The sequence below is a fragment of the Chaetomium tenue genome, assembly GCF_020726465.1.
Source record: "Chaetomium tenue strain MPI-SDFR-AT-0079 chromosome Unknown F5144scaffold_5, whole genome shotgun sequence".
In the NCBI taxonomy this organism is placed as follows: Eukaryota; Fungi; Ascomycota; class Sordariomycetes; order Sordariales; family Chaetomiaceae; genus Chaetomium; species Chaetomium tenue.
This window is the reverse complement of record NW_027117333.1, coordinates 3,018,670-3,037,073: the sequence shown is the minus strand read 5'-3', so window position 1 is coordinate 3,037,073 and position 18,404 is coordinate 3,018,670. Positions and strand designations below refer to the sequence as shown.

Here is an 18,404-nt window from a genome sequence, read left to right as displayed (position 1 = left end):
TTGGGCTTCCATCTTCACCCTGCTTTCTTCCTTGTCGAGCTTCCCCTTTGTCAACGCAACATTGAGCTGAGGCCGCCACGTCCAACCTCAACTAGGCACCACTGTCACATACTATCCGACAGAAGCCGGCCAGGGGAAACAAATGCAATTTTCGACGTAGCGATGACCTTGTTCTGCAATTCTACCTAAGGTACCGTATAGTCAGTGGCCCGTTCTCCGCGCCGCACTGTGCACGCGCTACGTTCGATTTCAAGTTCAAGCCTCGTTCGTACCTTCCCTACTAAAACGCATCATACACGCATAATCGACAAATTATCCACCCATCGTGTCGCACTCTCCCCCGCAAACCAGAGGTGCACGCCCTTCTCCTACATCTTCCCGCTATCCGGGCTCGACCGGTATAACTCGGGACACTAGTATGAAAATACTATGGCTTCCGCAAGAAACAATTATTCAGCCTCGGCTGGCCTGCCTTCCGCCGACGGCCCGCTCGAAGATCCTGCTGCTACCATCGAGGGCCTTTCGGACGAGTTGAGCATTCAACAGGCTGTGCTGGCCTCTCTTTTTGATCTTCCCGAATCGGATGACGTCAAGAAGGAGATTGTGGCTGTCAGGGCTAATATTGCGGATATCGCACGCGAACTCGCTGAAGCTAAGGGCGAAGGTACCATCTCGCCGGGTTATCGGTTGCTGGTCGCTAGGTACTTTTGCTAATCCGCGACTACGTAGGCCATTTGACACGCGCGAGTATGGGCGACGACAGAAGTACGATCAATATAACCAACCCCTACCCTTCCCTCGACCAACACCACCATCGAGACTGACACCACATAGGTTACCACCGCAGCCAGGGTGCGTCAATACCTTCTAGCAATACGCTATCGATACCCTCAGACTCGGGACAGGGTTCTGGGTCTGGCTCAGGCATCCCAAAGCGAAAGCGTTCTCTCGGAAGCTCACATCTTGATGGTTTATTGAATCGAAGCGTCGCCAAATCGCGGCGGACTACTCCGAGCCCGGGCCCTAGAGCCTTTAGTTCTGACTTTGGAGCATTTGCTGAAGACGACTCGTCTCAGGTTATTGACCTGACCGGGTGAGTTAACTGCGTCTTCCACCAGAAATGTCTAGGTGAATGGCTCGAGAAGCTCCGGCGCTCGGGCTATAGCCTTTATTCAGGTGCTAACTCCTTGACCTAGCGACGATGACAGTATATGGCGGTCGACGATACAGCGACAAAAAGAAGCAGAAGAACGTTTGGGTCGAAGGAAGGCAGAAGAGGACAGAGATGCTGCGTTGGCGAGGCAATACGACGGGCGCCCTTCACAGTCCCCAAACGGACCAGTCTTCGCAGCTCCATCCCGCTTGGGTCAAAACAATGCTTTTAACCGCATCCTAGGCAGGTCCTCTCACGCCTCTCCGTGGGCAACGGGTCATGCCGACCGCGTCAAACAGGAGCCGGGCCCATCACTGGCGACGAGACCCCATACCTCGATCAAATCGGGCAGCCATCAAACTGGGCCGCCTGCAGTAAAACCTGAGCCGGCGGAGCATGGATTTCGAGTCCCTGGGGCATACGTCGACTCAGAGGAGGAGAGCGATTCATTTCCACGGAACTCACTATTCGCTCCTCCTCGGCCATCCCTGCCTTCGCTGCCCTCGCCGTTCTCGCCGTACAACGCAGCGGGCAGCTTGCCTACACTACCATCGATGTCACAGGCTATGCCGTTCGGTGTCCCTGCCATTGAATTGGCCCGGCAAAACTCGATTGCGCGGCAAGAAGGTACGCCTTGGCCGCCGGTCGGTCCGATCAGCCGCCTACTGCATGCAAATGGCAGACTCCCCGAGGGCCCCCCCAACGGGCACCCCTTGGTCCTACCGTCTCTCAATGCTAATCGGCCAGGTTTTTTGAGCAACGGCGCCTACCACACCCCACCGGGGTCGTCCTTGTTTGGCGGTCCTAGTCTTGCGGACACTATCGGCCGTGTCGGCGGGTTCAACTTCGACAGCATGACCGATGCAAACGGAAATCCGTTGAACGAGCGCCTCACAAATTTCCTCGACGATTATGTGAACGACCCTAGGAAAACCGAGGAAGACATACAGAATCTTCTCTCGAACATCCGTCCGGATATGGAACTTCCCGAGGAGGAACGTGGCGAAACTCCCGAAGCCATGAAATACCCTCTCTATCCGCACCAACAGCTGGCTCTGAAGTGGATGACAGATATGGAAGACGGAACAAATAGAGGCGGCATTTTAGCAGATGACATGGGCCTTGGCAAGACCATTTCGACCCTCGCCTTGATGGTCTCCCGGCCCTCCTCTGAAAACATCAAGGTATGCGGTTCTCGTTCCCACGTCCTGACCTTGACCCATCTAAAAGTTTGCAGACCAACTTGATCATCGGCCCTGTCGCTCTCATCAAGCAATGGGAACTCGAGGTGAAGAAGAAAGTGAAAGGGGCTCATAAGTTGAGCGTCTTCCTTCTCCATTCCAAGAAGCGACCCTACTCCGAGCTCAAGAGGTACGACGTCGTGCTTACCACATACGGGTCGCTGGCCGCAGAGTGGAAACGTTACAACAGCCATGTCGAGCAGCGGAATGCCTCAGCCCGATACAGAGAGGAAGATGACATGGAGCTCGCCAAAAAATGTCCGTTGCTCCATCCACGAAGCAACTTCTACCGCATCATTTTGGACGAGGCTCAATGCATCAAGAACAAGGACACCCAAGGGTCCAGAGCCGTGCACAACATTAAAGCCACCTACAGATGGTGCCTTACTGGCACCCCAATGATGAACGGCGTGTCGGAACTATACCCTCTCATCCGGTTTCTCCGGATTAGGCCGTATTGTGATTTCAAGACCTTCCAAAGGGTAAGAGATACCCGCAACACATTCCCAGACCCCGGATGTGACCCCTAATATGCTCGCAGACTTTCAGAGGACTCACCGCGAAGAGCAACGTCACGGAAATTACGCGCGATAACGCGATGCGGCAACTCCAGGCTGTGTTGAAGGCAATGATGTTGCGGCGGATGAAAAACTCGATGATTGACGGCAAGCCCATTCTGACACTGCCGCCAAAGACGGAGAACTCGGAACATGTTGTCTTCTCTGAGGACGAGCGCCAGTTCTACCGGGATCTCGAGTCAAAGTCTCAGGTTCAATTCAACAAATTTCTTCGTGCGGGGACTGTTGGCAAGAACTATTCCAACATTCTTGTTCTTCTCTTACGCCTCCGTCAGGCTTGTTGTCATCCTCACCTGACGGATTTCGAGGTCACTGGTGCCGCCATTTCAGATGTCGATATGGTGGCTCTAGCCAGGGAGTTAGATACCTCAGTGATTGAGCGCATCAAGGCCATTGAGGCGTTTGAGTGCCCTATCTGCTATGATGGTGTCCCTGATCCGCTCCTCGCCGTTCCGTGCGGTCACGATACTTGTACCGAGTGTTTTACCTCGCTTACGGAGAACACGGCGCAGGACAACATCAGGCTCGGCGACGAGAACCGGGCAGCCAAATGCCCTGTGTGCCGTGGACCGGTTGATCCGAAGAAAGTCATCACCCTTACCGCCTTCCGGAAGGTGCATGCGCCCGAAGCTCTTCCACCAGGTGATGCTGCCGCTGACAAGCTTCCCGCCATTTCCGACTCGGATTCAGACTCTGACTCTGACTCGGATTCGGATGGCTTTAACTCCGGCAGCGAAGATGAACCTGACGCGGACCGGTTTGGGAACATTGCAGGTTTCGTTGTTCCAGATAGTGAGGGTGACGATACCAACAGCGAGAACGTTGACACAGGCGATGAATTGGACGCTGTGGCCAAGTCTTTGAAGACAAAACGGGCCGGACAGGCCGAGGGATCGAAGGATTCCAAAGCGGCCAAAAAGCTGGCCAAGAAAAAGAAAAAGGGCAACAAGGAAGGCAAGGCCAAGGCTAAGGCCGAAGAGATCAAGCCCCATATGCTCAAGCAGCTCCGCAACGATGCGGATAGGAACAAGGAGGCCCGCCGTCGGTACATGCGTTACCTTCGTGATAACTGGGAGGACTCGGCCAAAGTCACCCAGGTCATCGACCTCCTCAAGGAGATCCAGGAAACGGGCGAAAAGACCATTATCTTCTCCCAATGGACCACCCTTCTCGACATGATCGAGTGTCAGATCAAGGACAAGCTCAATCTCCGCTACTGCCGCTACACGGGCAAGATGTCGCGCAACCAACGCGACGAGGCCGTCCAGGACTTTGTCGAGAACCCGCGCAACACCGTCATGCTCGTCTCGCTGCGCGCAGGCAACGCCGGCCTGAACCTGACCGTCGCCAGCCGCATCATCATCTGCGATCCGTTCTGGAACCCCTTTATCGAGGCCCAGGCCGTCGACCGCGCCCATCGCATCGGCCAGCAGCGCGAGGTCAAGGTGCATCGCATCCTTGTCAAGGAGACGGTCGAGGACCGCATCCTGGCCCTGCAGAATAACAAGCGCAAGCTGGTGGAGGCTGCTCTGGACGAGGGCCAGAGCAAGAATGTGGGGAGACTGAGTGAGCGCGAGTTAGCGTACCTGTTTGGTGTCGGCCCCGCCAGGCGGTGAAGGAGCGATACATCCCTTCCACGAGTGAGTTGATTTATTACTTGGAGGAGTTGCTACTGCTACCGTAGCATGGCTATGGAATGCGCTGTCTTTTACTATTTTTGTTCGATGAGTTCTTTTCTTTTTTTTTTCTCTTTCCCCCCTTTTTTCTGTTCGAGTAATGGCTTGCTCATTGCCAGACCTTGCTTCCCACTATTTCGGAGAATGGAGACCTCGCGGTCATGAGGATATGGCTAGATTTTTTGCCTGGGACGATGACGGCAGAACGGGGTGATGATACCCACGGGCGGAAAGACCTCGGTGAGAATTATGGACTGTGTCCTACATGTATATTTGCTTGGTACCCGCAGTGGATGCCATATTGATGAAGTTACGACATGACATGGCTTTGACAAGCCGGGTTTCGGTTTAGGGTGGCATAATATATATACTACGTTGTTTTGTTATTACCAAATCTCTCGTGGCAGCGCTGAGTCTCGCCGTCTTTGCTTTAGCCCGAACGAATGATACACGATTTCTCAAGCACACCGTGTTCTGTCCACGCTGCGTGTAGAAGTGATTCGGCTGATCGATGTACGAGGTGTTACTTGGTTGTTTCGGAACGGCATCATAATAGCTCAAGGACCCGATGCTCATGAATATATCATTCCAGATTCGCATCTGCGTGTAGATTATGAATTGATATCTAACAATGCTGATTTGACGATATATCTTTGAGTTCCAACGGCTTTTCAAGCAGGTAAATATCGATAGATCGATGATAAGCAAGAATAGACAAAAAAAAAAGACCACGACGATCAACACTCGTTCGTTGGTCTGGGTATCCAGCACACTTTCCCGATTAAATCCCAAAATGAACTATGATCCCCCGCCCATCCACGCCCCCAACGCCGCCCTCCCATCCCCTCCCCGACTCTTGACGATTATAAAACTCATTGCCTCTGTGGCGGTGGCCCGGGTCTGTGGTGGGGTGATTCGGCCAGCAATTCGTGGGAATATGACTGCTGGGGGAGCTCGTAGATAGGGTGCGGTGCGTACATCTCGGCCCTGGTCGCAGCCTCCATTTCGGCCCTGGTCACAGCATCCATCTCGGCCGTCACTGTATTGTCCATCTCAGTCCTCATGTGACTGTCCATTTCCACCCTTGTTGTGCCGTCAAGCTGCTGCATCTGTTGTACCTCAGGTGACGGGTATGGATGGGGTGGCGCCTCCTTCTGGTCCCACCCATACTGCTCGTATTGCGCGGCGGAAGCACGGGCCAGGGCCGGTGAGCCGTAGGATGGCGCGGGTGTGTCGCCGCCGATGGTAGTAGAACCCTCATCAACATCCTCTGGATGCTGCAGCAAAGCCTTCTGCTTCCTTTTCCGCGCAAGAACGACAACGGCAATGATGGCGCCGAGGGCGATGACACCAAGCGAGACGCCAACCCCGATGCCCGCCTTTGCGCCGGTAGAGAGCCCAGTATCGGAAGCGACTGCTGAGTTTGTGGCGGATGGTGCCGTGGACTGTGTGGCCTGAGGGGGCGGAGGGGCTTCGAGGGCGGACCAGGCCTTCCAAGTCTTGTCCTCGTACTTGATCTCGCTGATCTGTCCTTTCACCATGTAGTAGAGCCGCACCATGCTGGACTTGAACTCGTAGGCAACCGCGAGCTCAGCATTCGGCTCGTCGGCCTGCGGCCAGTAAGCATTGGATTGGCTGGTTCGTTTGTTCCAGGTATAGTTCTGGTTGGCCACGGTATAGAGATTGCTGTCATTTCCGATGTACCATAAGGAACGTGTATATGCGCTGTCGATGCTGACTCCAATGTTTTTGGTCTTGCCGTCCCATGCCGGGAGTGTAAAGTTCGTCTCGGCCGTCTCATTCAGGGCGATATCGGCTCTGATGGTCTCGCCGTTCACGAAGCCGCCATCCAACGGGCGCGGCAGGGTTGCTGTTGAAACATGTTAGCAGCGTAATTGGCAGGCCACAGGCACGGCAAAAGATCGTACTTCGGAACCACGTCTCATCACTATTCCACCGAGTCACGGCGATGTTCTGGTCATCACGAGGTGCCGCAACGGTGATGTTCCCCTTGCCACTAAAGGCTACGCCCAACCCAGGTAGGGAATTTATATCCTGGGAAATGATACCCCGGTGTTCCCAGCCGGTATCGCGTGTGTAGTGAAGTTCATTGATGGCGCCGTCGCTGTCGTGGTAGTATACGCGGTAGCCGGTATCCGCGCCGAGAACAACGGAAGCGATTCCCGTGTTAGAGTGGACTGTAGCCGTGTCGGGGCTGATGACCCAGTTTCCTTCTCCCTGCGGCTCAAACCGGCCGGTGTTGTCGTTGCAGATGAAGAGGCCGTTGGCAACCGTGTTTTGTTCAGTGATATACCAAATCGAGGCCCTGGTATGCTCGTTAGCAAGACGCGACTGGAGGTGAAGGATGAGAACCTACTCGGTCTCCTTCTTGTTGTACCATCCTACCCCTGTCACCGGGGTGCCGACCTTGGGTTTGTACTTGAGTGAGAATACACTAGCGTCTGTGTACGAGTACTTGGCCTGGTTACGGCTGTTGCAAGCGCTGTAACGGATCTGGTTCGTCGTCGCATTCTGTAGAATAATTTGGGGGCCGACCTCGGTCCACCAAGCCGCGATCGATGCCCGGGCCGGAGAGGCGGCGGCCCCCAAGAGAAGCAGCGTTGATAGTAGAGGCGCCATTGGCACCGACCACACACCTCAGCCCACCAGCGTGAGAGAAGCACGCCGAGTCCAATGTGTTCCTGGCAGAGCTTCTGACAACGCCCGAGGCGAGACCCGTGTATGTATGTAGGTAGAGCTGATCACACCGCCGATTTCGGTCGAAGCCGCCCGGCGCAAAAACAGAGCGGGGTGCTATAAACTGAGAGAAAAATATGGATTCGGCCGTGGTGTGTTGTTGCCGAGGAGTGAACCTCAAGGCTACCCACGCATTCAAAGATCGCAAGATCTCGAGATCGACAAGGAGAAAGAGGGAAAATGGAAAACGAAGGGTGACACGAGCCAACTCCAAGGCGCGCGGGGAAGAACTTGAAGGAGACACCGGCAGACTGGGCGGGAAAGCACTGGGGTTCGATCGGGGAAAGTGCAATTCAACAGGAGTCCCTCCTCGGCGATGCTACCACCGCCAATGCCAGTGGCACTCAGTACGACCGTCACCAAAAGCTGACAGGCGCCGCTGCCGATAGCCAGCAAATTTCGGGGCCTAACCATCTAGGCCCGAAGCGGTAGCTTTTCTCATCGCACCTTCTCATTTTAGCTGCTTGATAGTGGCCGTTGTGTGGATCTGGCTGTCCATTTTCCGCCGACAGGGGCAGCCATGTGGACGGCTGAGAAGCCTTTTGTTGATCCACGCTCTTGGTTGCAGCGGTGCAACTCGGGCCTGCCCGGTGCAGATCTACGGGGCTCCCGCCTCGGGGCCGAGCTACCGATGAGGGGGTACAGATTGTTTCACCGGCGGATTTTGGAGGTTCAAACGGTGACACCACTTCGCTCATCGCTGTTGTGGACAAAAGACGCATTGGAATCTTTACAAAGTTAGATGCCCGAGTGCGCACAATCCTCTTGTCCTGCTGAGTAACTCCAACTCGTAAAACCGTTGAGCCAAGCTCCACTCCAAACCTTCATGATCCTTAATCCCAGGGGGATCAGTAAACACCATGAAAAATAACTCCAAGAGAGGACAGGTCAAGAGAGAAAAAAAAAAAGTACTTGGTACCCAAGACACCGAGTAACAAAACTTCCCCATTGGACAAACAAGAGCAGCCAAGCGAATGCCCTGTCCCCCGGCCGGCCATTCACGACCCCCAAGGTGCACAATCGAGCAACACAATCCCGCCTTTTCCCACCCAGCCCAGCAAGCCTCCCCATACCACACTAACAACCCCACAACCCTACGCAGCGCTAAGCGAGCACCCTCCGTTACCACACTAACACCCCAACCCTTCCAACAAGCGGGCAAGGCACGACAAGGCACAGCAGGGCAGGCATCCCCCCCTTCGCCAGCAAAACGCCAAGTCGCTACGCTTACTGAGCACCACACTCCACACCCAACTTCGCATGCTGGTCGGCGAAAGCGAATCGGAAGTGCAGAATCGAGCTTTCTTTCAGCCTTCGGCGACCAGCATGCCCAAAATCGAACTCTGATCTTTTTCTCGGCGTCCCAAAGTGAATGGAGGGACTAACTACTTGGTGCTTGTAACTATCGACAGAAGCAGGCGCCACACACCCAAATCCAGCGTGGGACTGGTCAGGCTGCGATGCGATGGCGGCGGGGGCCACCCTGCTCTTAAGTCGTCAAGTTGTCTGGGTTGATGCCGGCTGGCATCTATCTGTACGAGGCGATGATTGACGTGACATCCCGCAAGTGGAAATGCATGATTCCAATTCGTGTCAGGTGTTTTTTCCATGTGCACGAGAGGGGCGCTCTCCATAAACCCGCCGTTTCGAGAGCAACATTGCAGGGGGGAAGACAGAGAAAGGCTCGGTGGTTCGGCTGTGGAAACAAATGCAACGAATATCGAGAGAATTTGTCTGTCTGTGCCTCACATTCCTCTTTCCCGTCACAAATATCCCCTCCCTCTCCTTCTAGGCAACAACATAGGATGCACAAGGCGGGTAAGAACAGGTGAGCAACAACTCCAGCAAAAGCGACCGTCACACCCACGCACCCACGCGCGCCCACATACGCTATTCCCAACGCGACAGCAACACATCATCTCTATGTGGAGTGACGAAGAAAGGGCCCATCCATTCATTCACCCCCCTCTCTCCTATTCCCAAAAGCAGAACGTAAAAAAAAAAGTCAAATCCCCTTTTAGAAACCCTCGATACCCCTCTTGACATCCTTGGCCTTGGTCCCCGTCAGCTCGGGTTCCTGCGGGACGTACTTGGGCCGGCCGGCCAGGATATCGCCAATGTCCTTCATTCCCAGCCAGAACTCAGTCTTGGGCCGACGGTTGGGCCAGTCGGTTTCCTCCTCCTCGACCTTGGCTACGGGAGTGAAGACGACGCTGGCGCCCTTGATGCCGATGACGGTGGCGCTCATGGGGTCGTTTTTGACCTTGTTGTGCACGTTGCGGCCGAACTGCTCCAGGTGCTGGATGCAGCGGATGGCGAGGCGGACGGCGCGGCAACGGTCCATGGGCGAGGGCACGCCGCCCTGCTGCATGTGACCCGGGATGCCCTCACGGCTCTCGAAGCGGCCGTGGGCTTCCTCGCGGAGGATCTCGGCGATGAGACGGGCGTTGTACACCTTGGAGGCCTTCTCGTTGATAAGGATAAGACGACCTGCGCGGGACTGGCCCTGGTCTTGACCAAAGACCTTCTTGAGGTGGCGCACGTCGGCCGCGAGCATCTCCAGGCTGACGCCCTCCTCGGGCGTGTACACGGCGGTGGCGCCAACGCCCAGACCCCCAAGCGTAGCGACGTACCCGGAGCGGCCGCCCTGGGTCTCGATAACGAAGACACGGCGGCGCGTGGCCGACGCCGACTGCTTGATCTTGTCGCAATACTCGACCAGCTCGTTGAGGCATGTATCGGAGCCGAGCGAGTACTCGGTGCCGGGCACGTTGTTGGAGATGGTCGCGGGGAGGAGCGTGATGGGGATGCAGAGGGAAGGAAACTGTTCCCTGGCCTTCCGCAGCTGGCTGACGGCGTGGAAGGCCTCGAAGCCGCCGATGAGGAACAGTGCATCAAATTTGTATAGCTCGATCAGATCGGCGATGGTCTCCATGCCAGACTCGTTGGGGAGCTCGCGGTTTGTGCCTATCTCCGAACCGCCTTTGCTCGCCCAGCCGTCGACTTCGAGCCAGTCGAAAGGGCGGACAGCGCCGAGAGGGGAGTCTCCGTGATGCCGGGCAAACCCAGCAAATCCGTTGTAGATGGCAATCGGTTCGTGACCCCGGGACAAACAGTACGCCACGCCAGCACGGACTGCGGCGTTCATGCCGCCGGCGGGGGCGCCGACATTAATGAAGCCGATTTTCATGCGCTTCAACATTAGGTCAGTACCAGGCGGCTAAGCGGGTGGAGGTTCCAACACGTACATCTTTTTCAGGGACCTGCATCTTCTGGTTTACCTGGACTGCTGTTGTCATCATGAAAGACCTGTACTGTTCCGAGAACTCGGTGTCACGTAGCCCCATGGCGCGATCAAAGTCCTGGTTTTCTATCGCCTTGGCCACCATCTTGGTTTCCTGTACGGCCTCGATGAGCCCCTTCCTGACGATCTTGTTCTCGTTGATTGTAATGACGCATGTGGGTGTTTCTGGTGTAGCTTCTAGGACAGCCTTAACAGCTTCCACGCCTTGCAGGGTCGCGAGCATCCGGTCGTACGCGACGGCAGTTCCGCCACGCTGAACATGGCCGAGAGTTGTGATGCGGGTATCGAGGCCGAGGCCCTTCTTGTCGGCAAGCAGATCCTTCACCATCTCAGAGGTGATCTTGTTGCCCTCCCTGTCGAGAGCACCCTCGGCGATGATGACGATGGTCTTGCGCCTTCCGAGTTTCCGGTGCTGTTGCTCTCTGTTAGCTTTTGCTGCCCTAACCCGTGAGTGGGCCGTGAGTGGGCTGAGGAGGGAATCACGAACATGTTCGACAACTCCACACATTTCTTCTCTCCAGTTATCCTCCCTAGGCTTCTCCGGGATGAAGATGAAATCTGCGCCAGTAGCAACACCAGCCATCAAGGCCAGCCACCCGCAATGTCTCCCCATAACCTCGACGACGAATGCTCGAGAATGTGACGAGGCGGTGGCTTCGATGAGATCGACGGCGTAGCAGACCCGCGCGAGGGCCGAGTAACAGCCGATGGTGGCATCTGTCCCGGAGAGGTCATTGTCGATAGACCCGACCAAGCCGACGATGTTCAGGTGTCGGTAGGGTTGGAGTTGTAGGGCCGTGTACACGCCGGTGTCCTCGAGTTCCTGGATCAGCGAAGGCCATTCGGCGCGAAACCTATCAGCTCCTGTAAGCGAACCGTCTCCGCCGCAAATGATGAGCGCATCAATGCCCTCGGCGACCAGGTTCTTTGCAGCAGCCAGGCGACCCGCGCGTTCGAAGAAGGCCATGCAGCGGGCGGTGCCGATCAAGGTGCCGCCCTCAGACAGCCACCCACGCACATCGAGCCATTGCATCCTGCGAATGAGGTTACCTCCACGAACAAGACCTTCGTAGCCCTCGTAGACGCAATAGGCCTCACAGCCCATGTGGATGGCCATGCGGACACAGGCGCGCACGACGCCGTTCATGCCGGGCGAGTCACCGCCCGACGTCATAATGGCAATCTTCTTTTTGCCCGCCATTTTGGTCGTTGCGGGCGGTGTTTGTGAAGTGGAAGTTGGGCGGTATGTGAGCCTTTGGGGGTTGCGGAAAAGAACGGCGATGGGAATCGAGAAAAGAACAAAAGCAAGGAAGGCCCTGAATGGAGACGAGATGATGGAGAAGGGCCGAAGAGGGAACTTAATGCTGGGTATGGGCATGCTCCAGGCGGTTTGCCTGGGATCGCAAATCCTAGGTCGAGCAGTGGAGAAAACACTTGAAATGAGCAGCAAGTTACACTTCTCTTCCTTTTGAGCCCAGTGCCCCTTGTTGTTGCGGAATTGGGGTTGTTTAAAGATCGTACGAGGTCATGAAAAGCAACACAGCACGGCGGTCCGGACTTCCTGGGCCTCTCTCTTGCAGGTGGTGCAAGAGCTCTTATCTTATCGTGAGTTAGCGCGGGGCACATTCCGAGACCGCAGGATTCCGAGACAGCATGTTTTGGTCACGGCTTGCTTGGCTATTCCGAGGACGGCCAAATCGGCCAAATATTGATTACACCGAGCGTGGCATATCTGCAATTGGCCGTCTTAGCCATGTGTTTTGTTGGGTGGCTTAAAAAAATTGTGAAAAGACCTAGGTGAAGTGCTCCGTAGTGGGGTTCTGAACGCTGTCACTGAGGGGTTTTACGGACCCAGTATCACCGCAATGACATAGCTCCTTATGTAACCGCGTGGATAGGTGGGGTGCAGAGCAAGGATGAGGCTCTTTCGAGGTCCCCAAAGCTTGATGACAACCGAACATGTAACACCCTTACCTTTGTTCCACGGGCAGCAATTAACAAGCACTAACAATGGAAGGCGATGAATTAAAAAAATTCTAAGATGTAGCTAGCTCATTGGAAGGTTGATACAGAGCAGAGATGGTAGAGTCAAGCCTGGGTAGGTACCTGCATTATCATGTTTACCAAGCGGTGCAAATATAAGGTAATGATCGTCCGATATGGATACCGATTTCGCATCTGCCGAAGGGTCCATAACGTCCAAACTGATATGATGGTCCCTTCTCCTATTTTAGTATAGGTACCTGGGTACTTTTATCATGTTTAAGCATATATGTATGAAAGTTTGCGTCATATCTCGCTTGTTTTCTCTCAACATTTGCTGGCTAGGTAAGGTACTCACGTCACTTGTTTGTGGCAGGGCAATGCTCTCTGTCTGAAAGTCTGGTTGGAAGACCGTGAGTTGGCGCGCGGACAAATTCTGCGGCCAGTGCTCCACCCTGGTACTAACCAAGTGTACTGAGAACAGGGGTCTTGAAGTTGCGTTGCATCCCGCTTTCCCCCACCTCACACAATTTCAATGGAGCTTCTTACCATATTCACTGGGCACTACCTATTCTTGCTCTATGGTCTATACCCAACAGCAGCGACAGTTCAATAAACAAACCTGAAGTTTCATCATGCACTCTCCCATCCAGATCCTTGCAGCCAATCTCCCGCCTCCCATTTCATTCGCACTCCGCCTTGATCTTCTCCAGCTCATGTTTCCAATATTCCAGGGTGCCGTATTCGTAGGGGTTGTCCGGCGCTTTGGGTGGTTTAAGTGGTCGAGGCAGGTCCCATTTCACCCCGACCTCCTCCGCTCCCTTTCTCTCATCATCGCCCAGACCATTGCCATTAAGATGATTCAGAACGTCCCTCATACGGCTCACCCAGGTCCGGTTCCAAAACCTGATAATATCTGCAACTCCCCGATTCGAATCTTGCAAAATCACAATGACCTCAGCCTCAAATTCCCCAAGCAGCTTTTCCAGTAGCCCAAACTCATATGCGTGTTCATCTTCATCCTCATCCTCCGACATCTGCTCTGACATCTCCTCCGACATCTCCTCTGACATATCACTTAACCATCTTGACTCGTAAGGGTCGCAGCAGGTATGGGGTATTCCGAGTACGGTAAAGGTTACATAGCGTAGAGCTGCGGTATGGTGTCTGACCTCAAAGTCGACACCAAAGAGCTCAAGATACGTGGTAAAGTCGGCAGCCGCTTGCGTCATGTAGCTTTGCTCTCGAGAGAATTCTCGTCTGTGTCCGAAAGTGAATATGCAGGTGCCCAGGTCGGGAAACCCCTTCAATAACGATGACAATGGGGTGCAGCCCCCAGGTGAGCAATTGCAACGACAATTATCGGCAATGGCAGCTGGCAGCACCGCAGCGTTGACTTCGTGAATCCAAGCGATACGGTCATTTAGGGGCAGCGATTCGCTGCTACTAGAAGTCCCGGGATGGTTGAAAATCCAGGTTCCTGGGCGGCTGTGGAGGTCCTTGCCGAGCCTCCAGAAAGTAAGGTTGGCCACAAATCTCTCTCTTGGTGTTTTGAAAGACTTGAACTGACAGGAGCTAGCCTCGTGGGTGGCCAGCCAATGAAGATATGATATACCTTGTACGAGACTTGGAATCTTGCCAAGTTCCGCCTGGTCAGCGTTGCACCAAGAATCCGTATCGTAGAAGCCGGCCTGGAAAAAGAGCTCTGCATCTTCGGGGTTGCAAAGTGCTTGATATACAGACGACAGTCTGCTTCTCGTAACCTCAAGCGCGTCAGTGATATCAATGCCACGGTCTTTCAGAGCCTGGATAACTTGTGATGCAGCAGAATCCAGAACACCTTCAGACCGGGTATGACCTAGCTGGCTTAGCTTGACGGGGGAAAGATGCTTTAGGGCAAGTTCCTTTAGTTTATCTCTCCGGTTTTTCATGTGGCGTATAAGTAGCCGCCTGCATCGTTCTGATGCATCGCACAAGACGGACTGTAGGCACGCCGAAAGAGGAACGGCACAACCGGCTTCCAGGAGGATGGCGGCACAATCGGTACACTCACACTCCTCGCACATCCGACGAGCTGTGCTTTCTCGACAGCGTGATCCGCTGAGGAAGAGGGCGGTTTCCAACGCAGACATCCCGAGTTCGCCAGGCTTATCGATCTGATTAAGCTGTTTACCGCCTGTCTCCTTCACAATGATCCGCATACATGATGGCCTGTCTGCAGCGAGATGAAGTGGTGTGTGTCCGAAAAGGTTTCGCTCGGCGAGAGAGGCGAGAGAAGCACGATGGTTTCCTGCTAGCTGTTGGACTTGCTCCAAGTCGTTGGACAGGATTGCTAGGCTTAGTGGACCGCATCCATAGGCTAGACATTAAGAAACCCCTTTTAGCAGGTTATTCGTGGTGCTTTTCTTTTCAGGCTTTGGGAAATACAAACCTTCGGCGATTCCGGTCGAACCAGCAAGGAAGTGAAGTAATACCGGATTGGCATCTACGCTGAACCTTCGTTTTGCTTGGTCGACAATCGTCGAATATACTGCTGGATCTGGTTTTGACAGAAATGCCACGTCGCCTTCGGTATTGGATCGTAGAATGAGACTCGCCGCACCAGCATACAGCGGATGGTTGACATGCCTATATGTATGTGACATAAACAGCCTGCTAAGCGGCGTGCTGCACGATACACTTGTGAGCGGATTGCAAGCAAAGACACCCTAGCCGCCTCCCGCTAAACACGCAGAACTTACCGGCCCGATGAGTCGTAATCGAATGCTGGGGCTCCGTTGTCTACCAAGTATTTCAGAAGCTCAAGTAGGGGGTGGGGCTTGCCCTGACTTGACAAAGGTTGATTCGGCCACCATCCTCCATAGGGCATGGTTATCTAAAGCATTGAATTAGATAGGCTCCAGGAAGACAAGTAGTTGATCAGTTGATACTCACATTTGCAGCTATATGGTAGACCAAAGATCTATTGTCGGCGTCAACTGATCGGGGAGACGCCTTCCCAGCTTGGAACAACCCGACTATTGTGGACACCGCCGATCGAGCCAACTTCTCACCAGACAGACCGCGACCCCGCCCAACTTTTGCTACAAAAGACATCAATTTGAGGATTGGCGCATTCTTCGAGTCGACACATGGGTAGTAAGTGAAGTTGGGGCTGAGACTAAAAGCTCCTGCCCCCCACGACATTGACAATGAAATTTGGACGGCTATGTTAGCCAGCTTTCGGAGTCCAGTGTACGTCAGGCCGACTTTTCGGCTTCGTTTCATGTTTGTGCCCGCCATTTCTTGAGTGGCTAGGCAATCAGGTGTATGCTGCTCGGTGGTCGTTTCGGACGAAAGTACCAGAGAGCCCCAGGAAAGATTCTTGCTTTGGGGCTGTCGGCGATAGCGGCACGGGCATGGGAGACCCCTTCTTCTGCGTGTTCTAGTGGAATTGATTGCTGGTACCATCTCACTCGCCTGAACATTTGCAGTATCGAGAAAGTCTCTCAAGGCTGCCGGTCTTGCGAGGAACCGGCGAATGGCTTCAGCAGCGATAATCTATAGGTTACGCGATAAGATCATTACCTAGTATTCAGAGGTAGGCAGATCAAGCACTTACCTCGTGTGACCTTCCATTGATAACTGGCTGTTGAATCAATAGCTGCTGAGATAGCTGCTGAAGCTGGTTTTCGAGGCTGTTGAAGCGTTGCTCCATCTCGAATACACTGCTGTGCATACCCTCAAGGGGGACAACCATTGCTGAGAGATTCGACTGTACAATAGAAAGTCTAGTGGAGAGGTTGGCTTCCATCGTGGCCAGCCTCCCAGTACCCAAGTGTGATACAGATCTGATAGGATACCTAAGTTAAGAGAACACATCCACGTACTATGCCATCTGTCTCACTTGTACTATGACCCCACCAAATCCGCGAATATAGTTAACCCTAGCCCTGTGACATCTGGAATTTTTGTCAATGCCATGAAAGCCTTGCCAGGTGCCAATACACGGAAGCCCTGTAATTGCAGCCGCATTTCAGTGCGCATTCAGCCCCCAACCCCCACCACATTCGCGGCATCCAGCCAAGCCACCGCATCACCACCACCAACCGCAACAAAACAACCAAGATGTCGTCTGAGTAGGCTGCAACTACCCTCATTCGAATCGCTTGCTAATTCTGCGTAGATTAACGTTGTCCGCGTCCGAATCGGACACCTCTAGCACTTAGCGCGGCTTCTCAGATCTCGATTCCGATGTCGATGCTGTCAATGGCGATGCACTTCCGTTCTCGAACCCTCCACCGCACCACAAGCTCAATTCTCACGGCTATGACTCGCTGGAGGGCCTACTCGCCGACCTCCACGAGTATTGCGCCCAGGCCAAATTCTCCGTTATTAAGCTACGTTCGGTCAACAAGGTCAAGGACTTTGGCTACACCCGGGTTGACTTCGGCTGCCACCGAGGCAAAGTACGCGCCACAGCCGCCCACTCACGCCTCACAAGTACTGCGAAGGTTGGTTGCAAGTGGGAGGCATCAGCCAAGGCATTGCTTGTTGATGGGGAGCGCCTTTGGCGTTTCTCGGTCAAGACTGGGTGTGAGCATCACGAGGGCCACGAGCCGGAGGACTACCAGGGAAGCAACAAGTTCACCGCCGAACACATCGCCGTCATCAAAGAGTTCCTCGATCGACCATCCGTCAAGACTCGCGATCTCGCTTCAGACCTGAGGAAGCGGTTCCCAGGCATCGTTTTCACTCAGCGTCAGCTGCGGAACCGTCGCCATCGCCTGAACAAGAAGCTGCTGAGGGGATACAAGCCGTTCCAGGCGGTGATGAAGATGCTCGACGAGAGGAATATACCGTACCAGACCAAGTTCCAGGATGACGACGCCGATCTCCTGAAGCCGGAGGGATTGTTCTGGACGACTCCCTGGTGTTCAGAACAATGGGCCCAGTATCCTTGGGTCCAGCTCTATGACAACACGTATCGCACGAACAACAAGAACCTCGCTTTCTTCCAGATCGTCGGTCTCAACCATCTCGGCATGGCCTTCTCCTGCGGGTTTGGCTTCATCAACAACGAGAGAAGAGAAGGATTTGACTGGTTGATGGAGAAGGTCGACTGGGCGCGAAAGGAAGCCGGCGGGCCGGCCCCAGGCGTCACCATCACCGACTACGACACTGCCATGCGAGGAGCAATTGCCGCAACATACCCCAACGCGCAGCCTCAGATCTGCATCCTCCACATCAACAAGAACGTCACCCTACACATCAAAAAGAAGTGGAACAAGGCCGCAGCACTCGCAATCGCTGCCGAGCAGGGAATCCAGGTGCCCTTCAGCCAAGAGGATGACGAGACCAATCTGGATCGCGTGTACCAAGAGAGCGTTGTCGATCGTGATCGTCGGGGAGTTGATGGTCAACCAGGCAGGGCCCTAGACTCCGTGGAGTACTCAATGGCCGGCATCTACAAGCTCTGGGAGGCGGTGGCTTACGCTCCGACTCTGGATGGCTTCACGGCGGCTTGGGAGAAGCTCAAGGCTTACTTCCATCAACAGACTGACATCCTACAGTACCTTGAGGATACCTGGATGCCGGTGGTTGAGCAATGGGCCGGATGTTATATTAACAAGTACCTCAATTTCGGCCAGAGGACTACATCTCTAGTCGAGTCTGTCAACAGATACCTAAAGTCCTTCATCATCACAGGAAGAAGCAGCGTTCGCGAGGCTG

The 18,404-nt window shown here is 54.4% G+C and overlaps 4 protein-coding genes across 4 annotated transcripts; 1 reads left to right on the top strand and 3 right to left on the bottom strand.

Annotated features, from left to right (window-relative positions):
* Positions 1-429: 429 nt before the first annotated feature.
* F5144DRAFT_493883 (SNF2 family N-terminal domain-containing protein) lies at positions 430-4,588 on the top strand (the record flags this gene model as incomplete). The annotated part of the gene is made up of 5 exons (XM_066786006.1): positions 430-679; positions 835-1,093; positions 1,197-2,337; positions 2,391-2,876; positions 2,936-4,588. The coding sequence occupies 5 exons, from the start codon at positions 430-432 to the stop codon at positions 4,586-4,588; spliced, it is 3,789 nt and encodes a 1,262-aa protein (XP_066641732.1).
* Positions 4,589-5,520: 932 nt separating this feature from the next.
* On the bottom strand, positions 5,521-7,288 carry F5144DRAFT_604521 (uncharacterized protein; the record flags this gene model as incomplete). Its single annotated transcript, XM_066791350.1, has 3 exons — positions 5,521-6,518; positions 6,577-6,974; positions 7,026-7,288. 3 exons carry the CDS (start codon positions 7,286-7,288, stop codon positions 5,521-5,523), a joined length of 1,659 nt encoding a protein of 552 aa, XP_066641731.1.
* A 1,818-nt stretch (positions 7,289-9,106) lies between these two features.
* Positions 9,107-12,512, bottom strand: F5144DRAFT_305397 (phosphofructokinase-domain-containing protein). Its single transcript, XM_066783920.1, has 3 exons — positions 11,197-12,512; positions 10,654-11,121; positions 9,107-10,598 (listed from the first exon to the last, which is right to left on the bottom strand). The coding sequence occupies exons 1-3, from the start codon at positions 12,085-12,087 to the stop codon at positions 9,423-9,425; spliced, it is 2,535 nt and encodes an 844-aa protein (XP_066641730.1). The 5' UTR covers positions 12,088-12,512; the 3' UTR covers positions 9,107-9,422.
* Positions 12,513-13,147: 635 nt separating this feature from the next.
* On the bottom strand, positions 13,148-16,619 carry F5144DRAFT_578734 (uncharacterized protein). Its single transcript, XM_066789275.1, has 5 exons — positions 16,294-16,619; positions 15,627-16,232; positions 15,434-15,567; positions 15,124-15,359; positions 13,148-15,051 (listed from the first exon to the last, which is right to left on the bottom strand). The coding sequence occupies exons 1-5, from the start codon at positions 16,483-16,485 to the stop codon at positions 13,376-13,378; spliced, it is 2,844 nt and encodes a 947-aa protein (XP_066641729.1). The 5' UTR covers positions 16,486-16,619; the 3' UTR covers positions 13,148-13,375.
* Between the last annotated feature and the right edge of the window lie 1,785 nt (positions 16,620-18,404).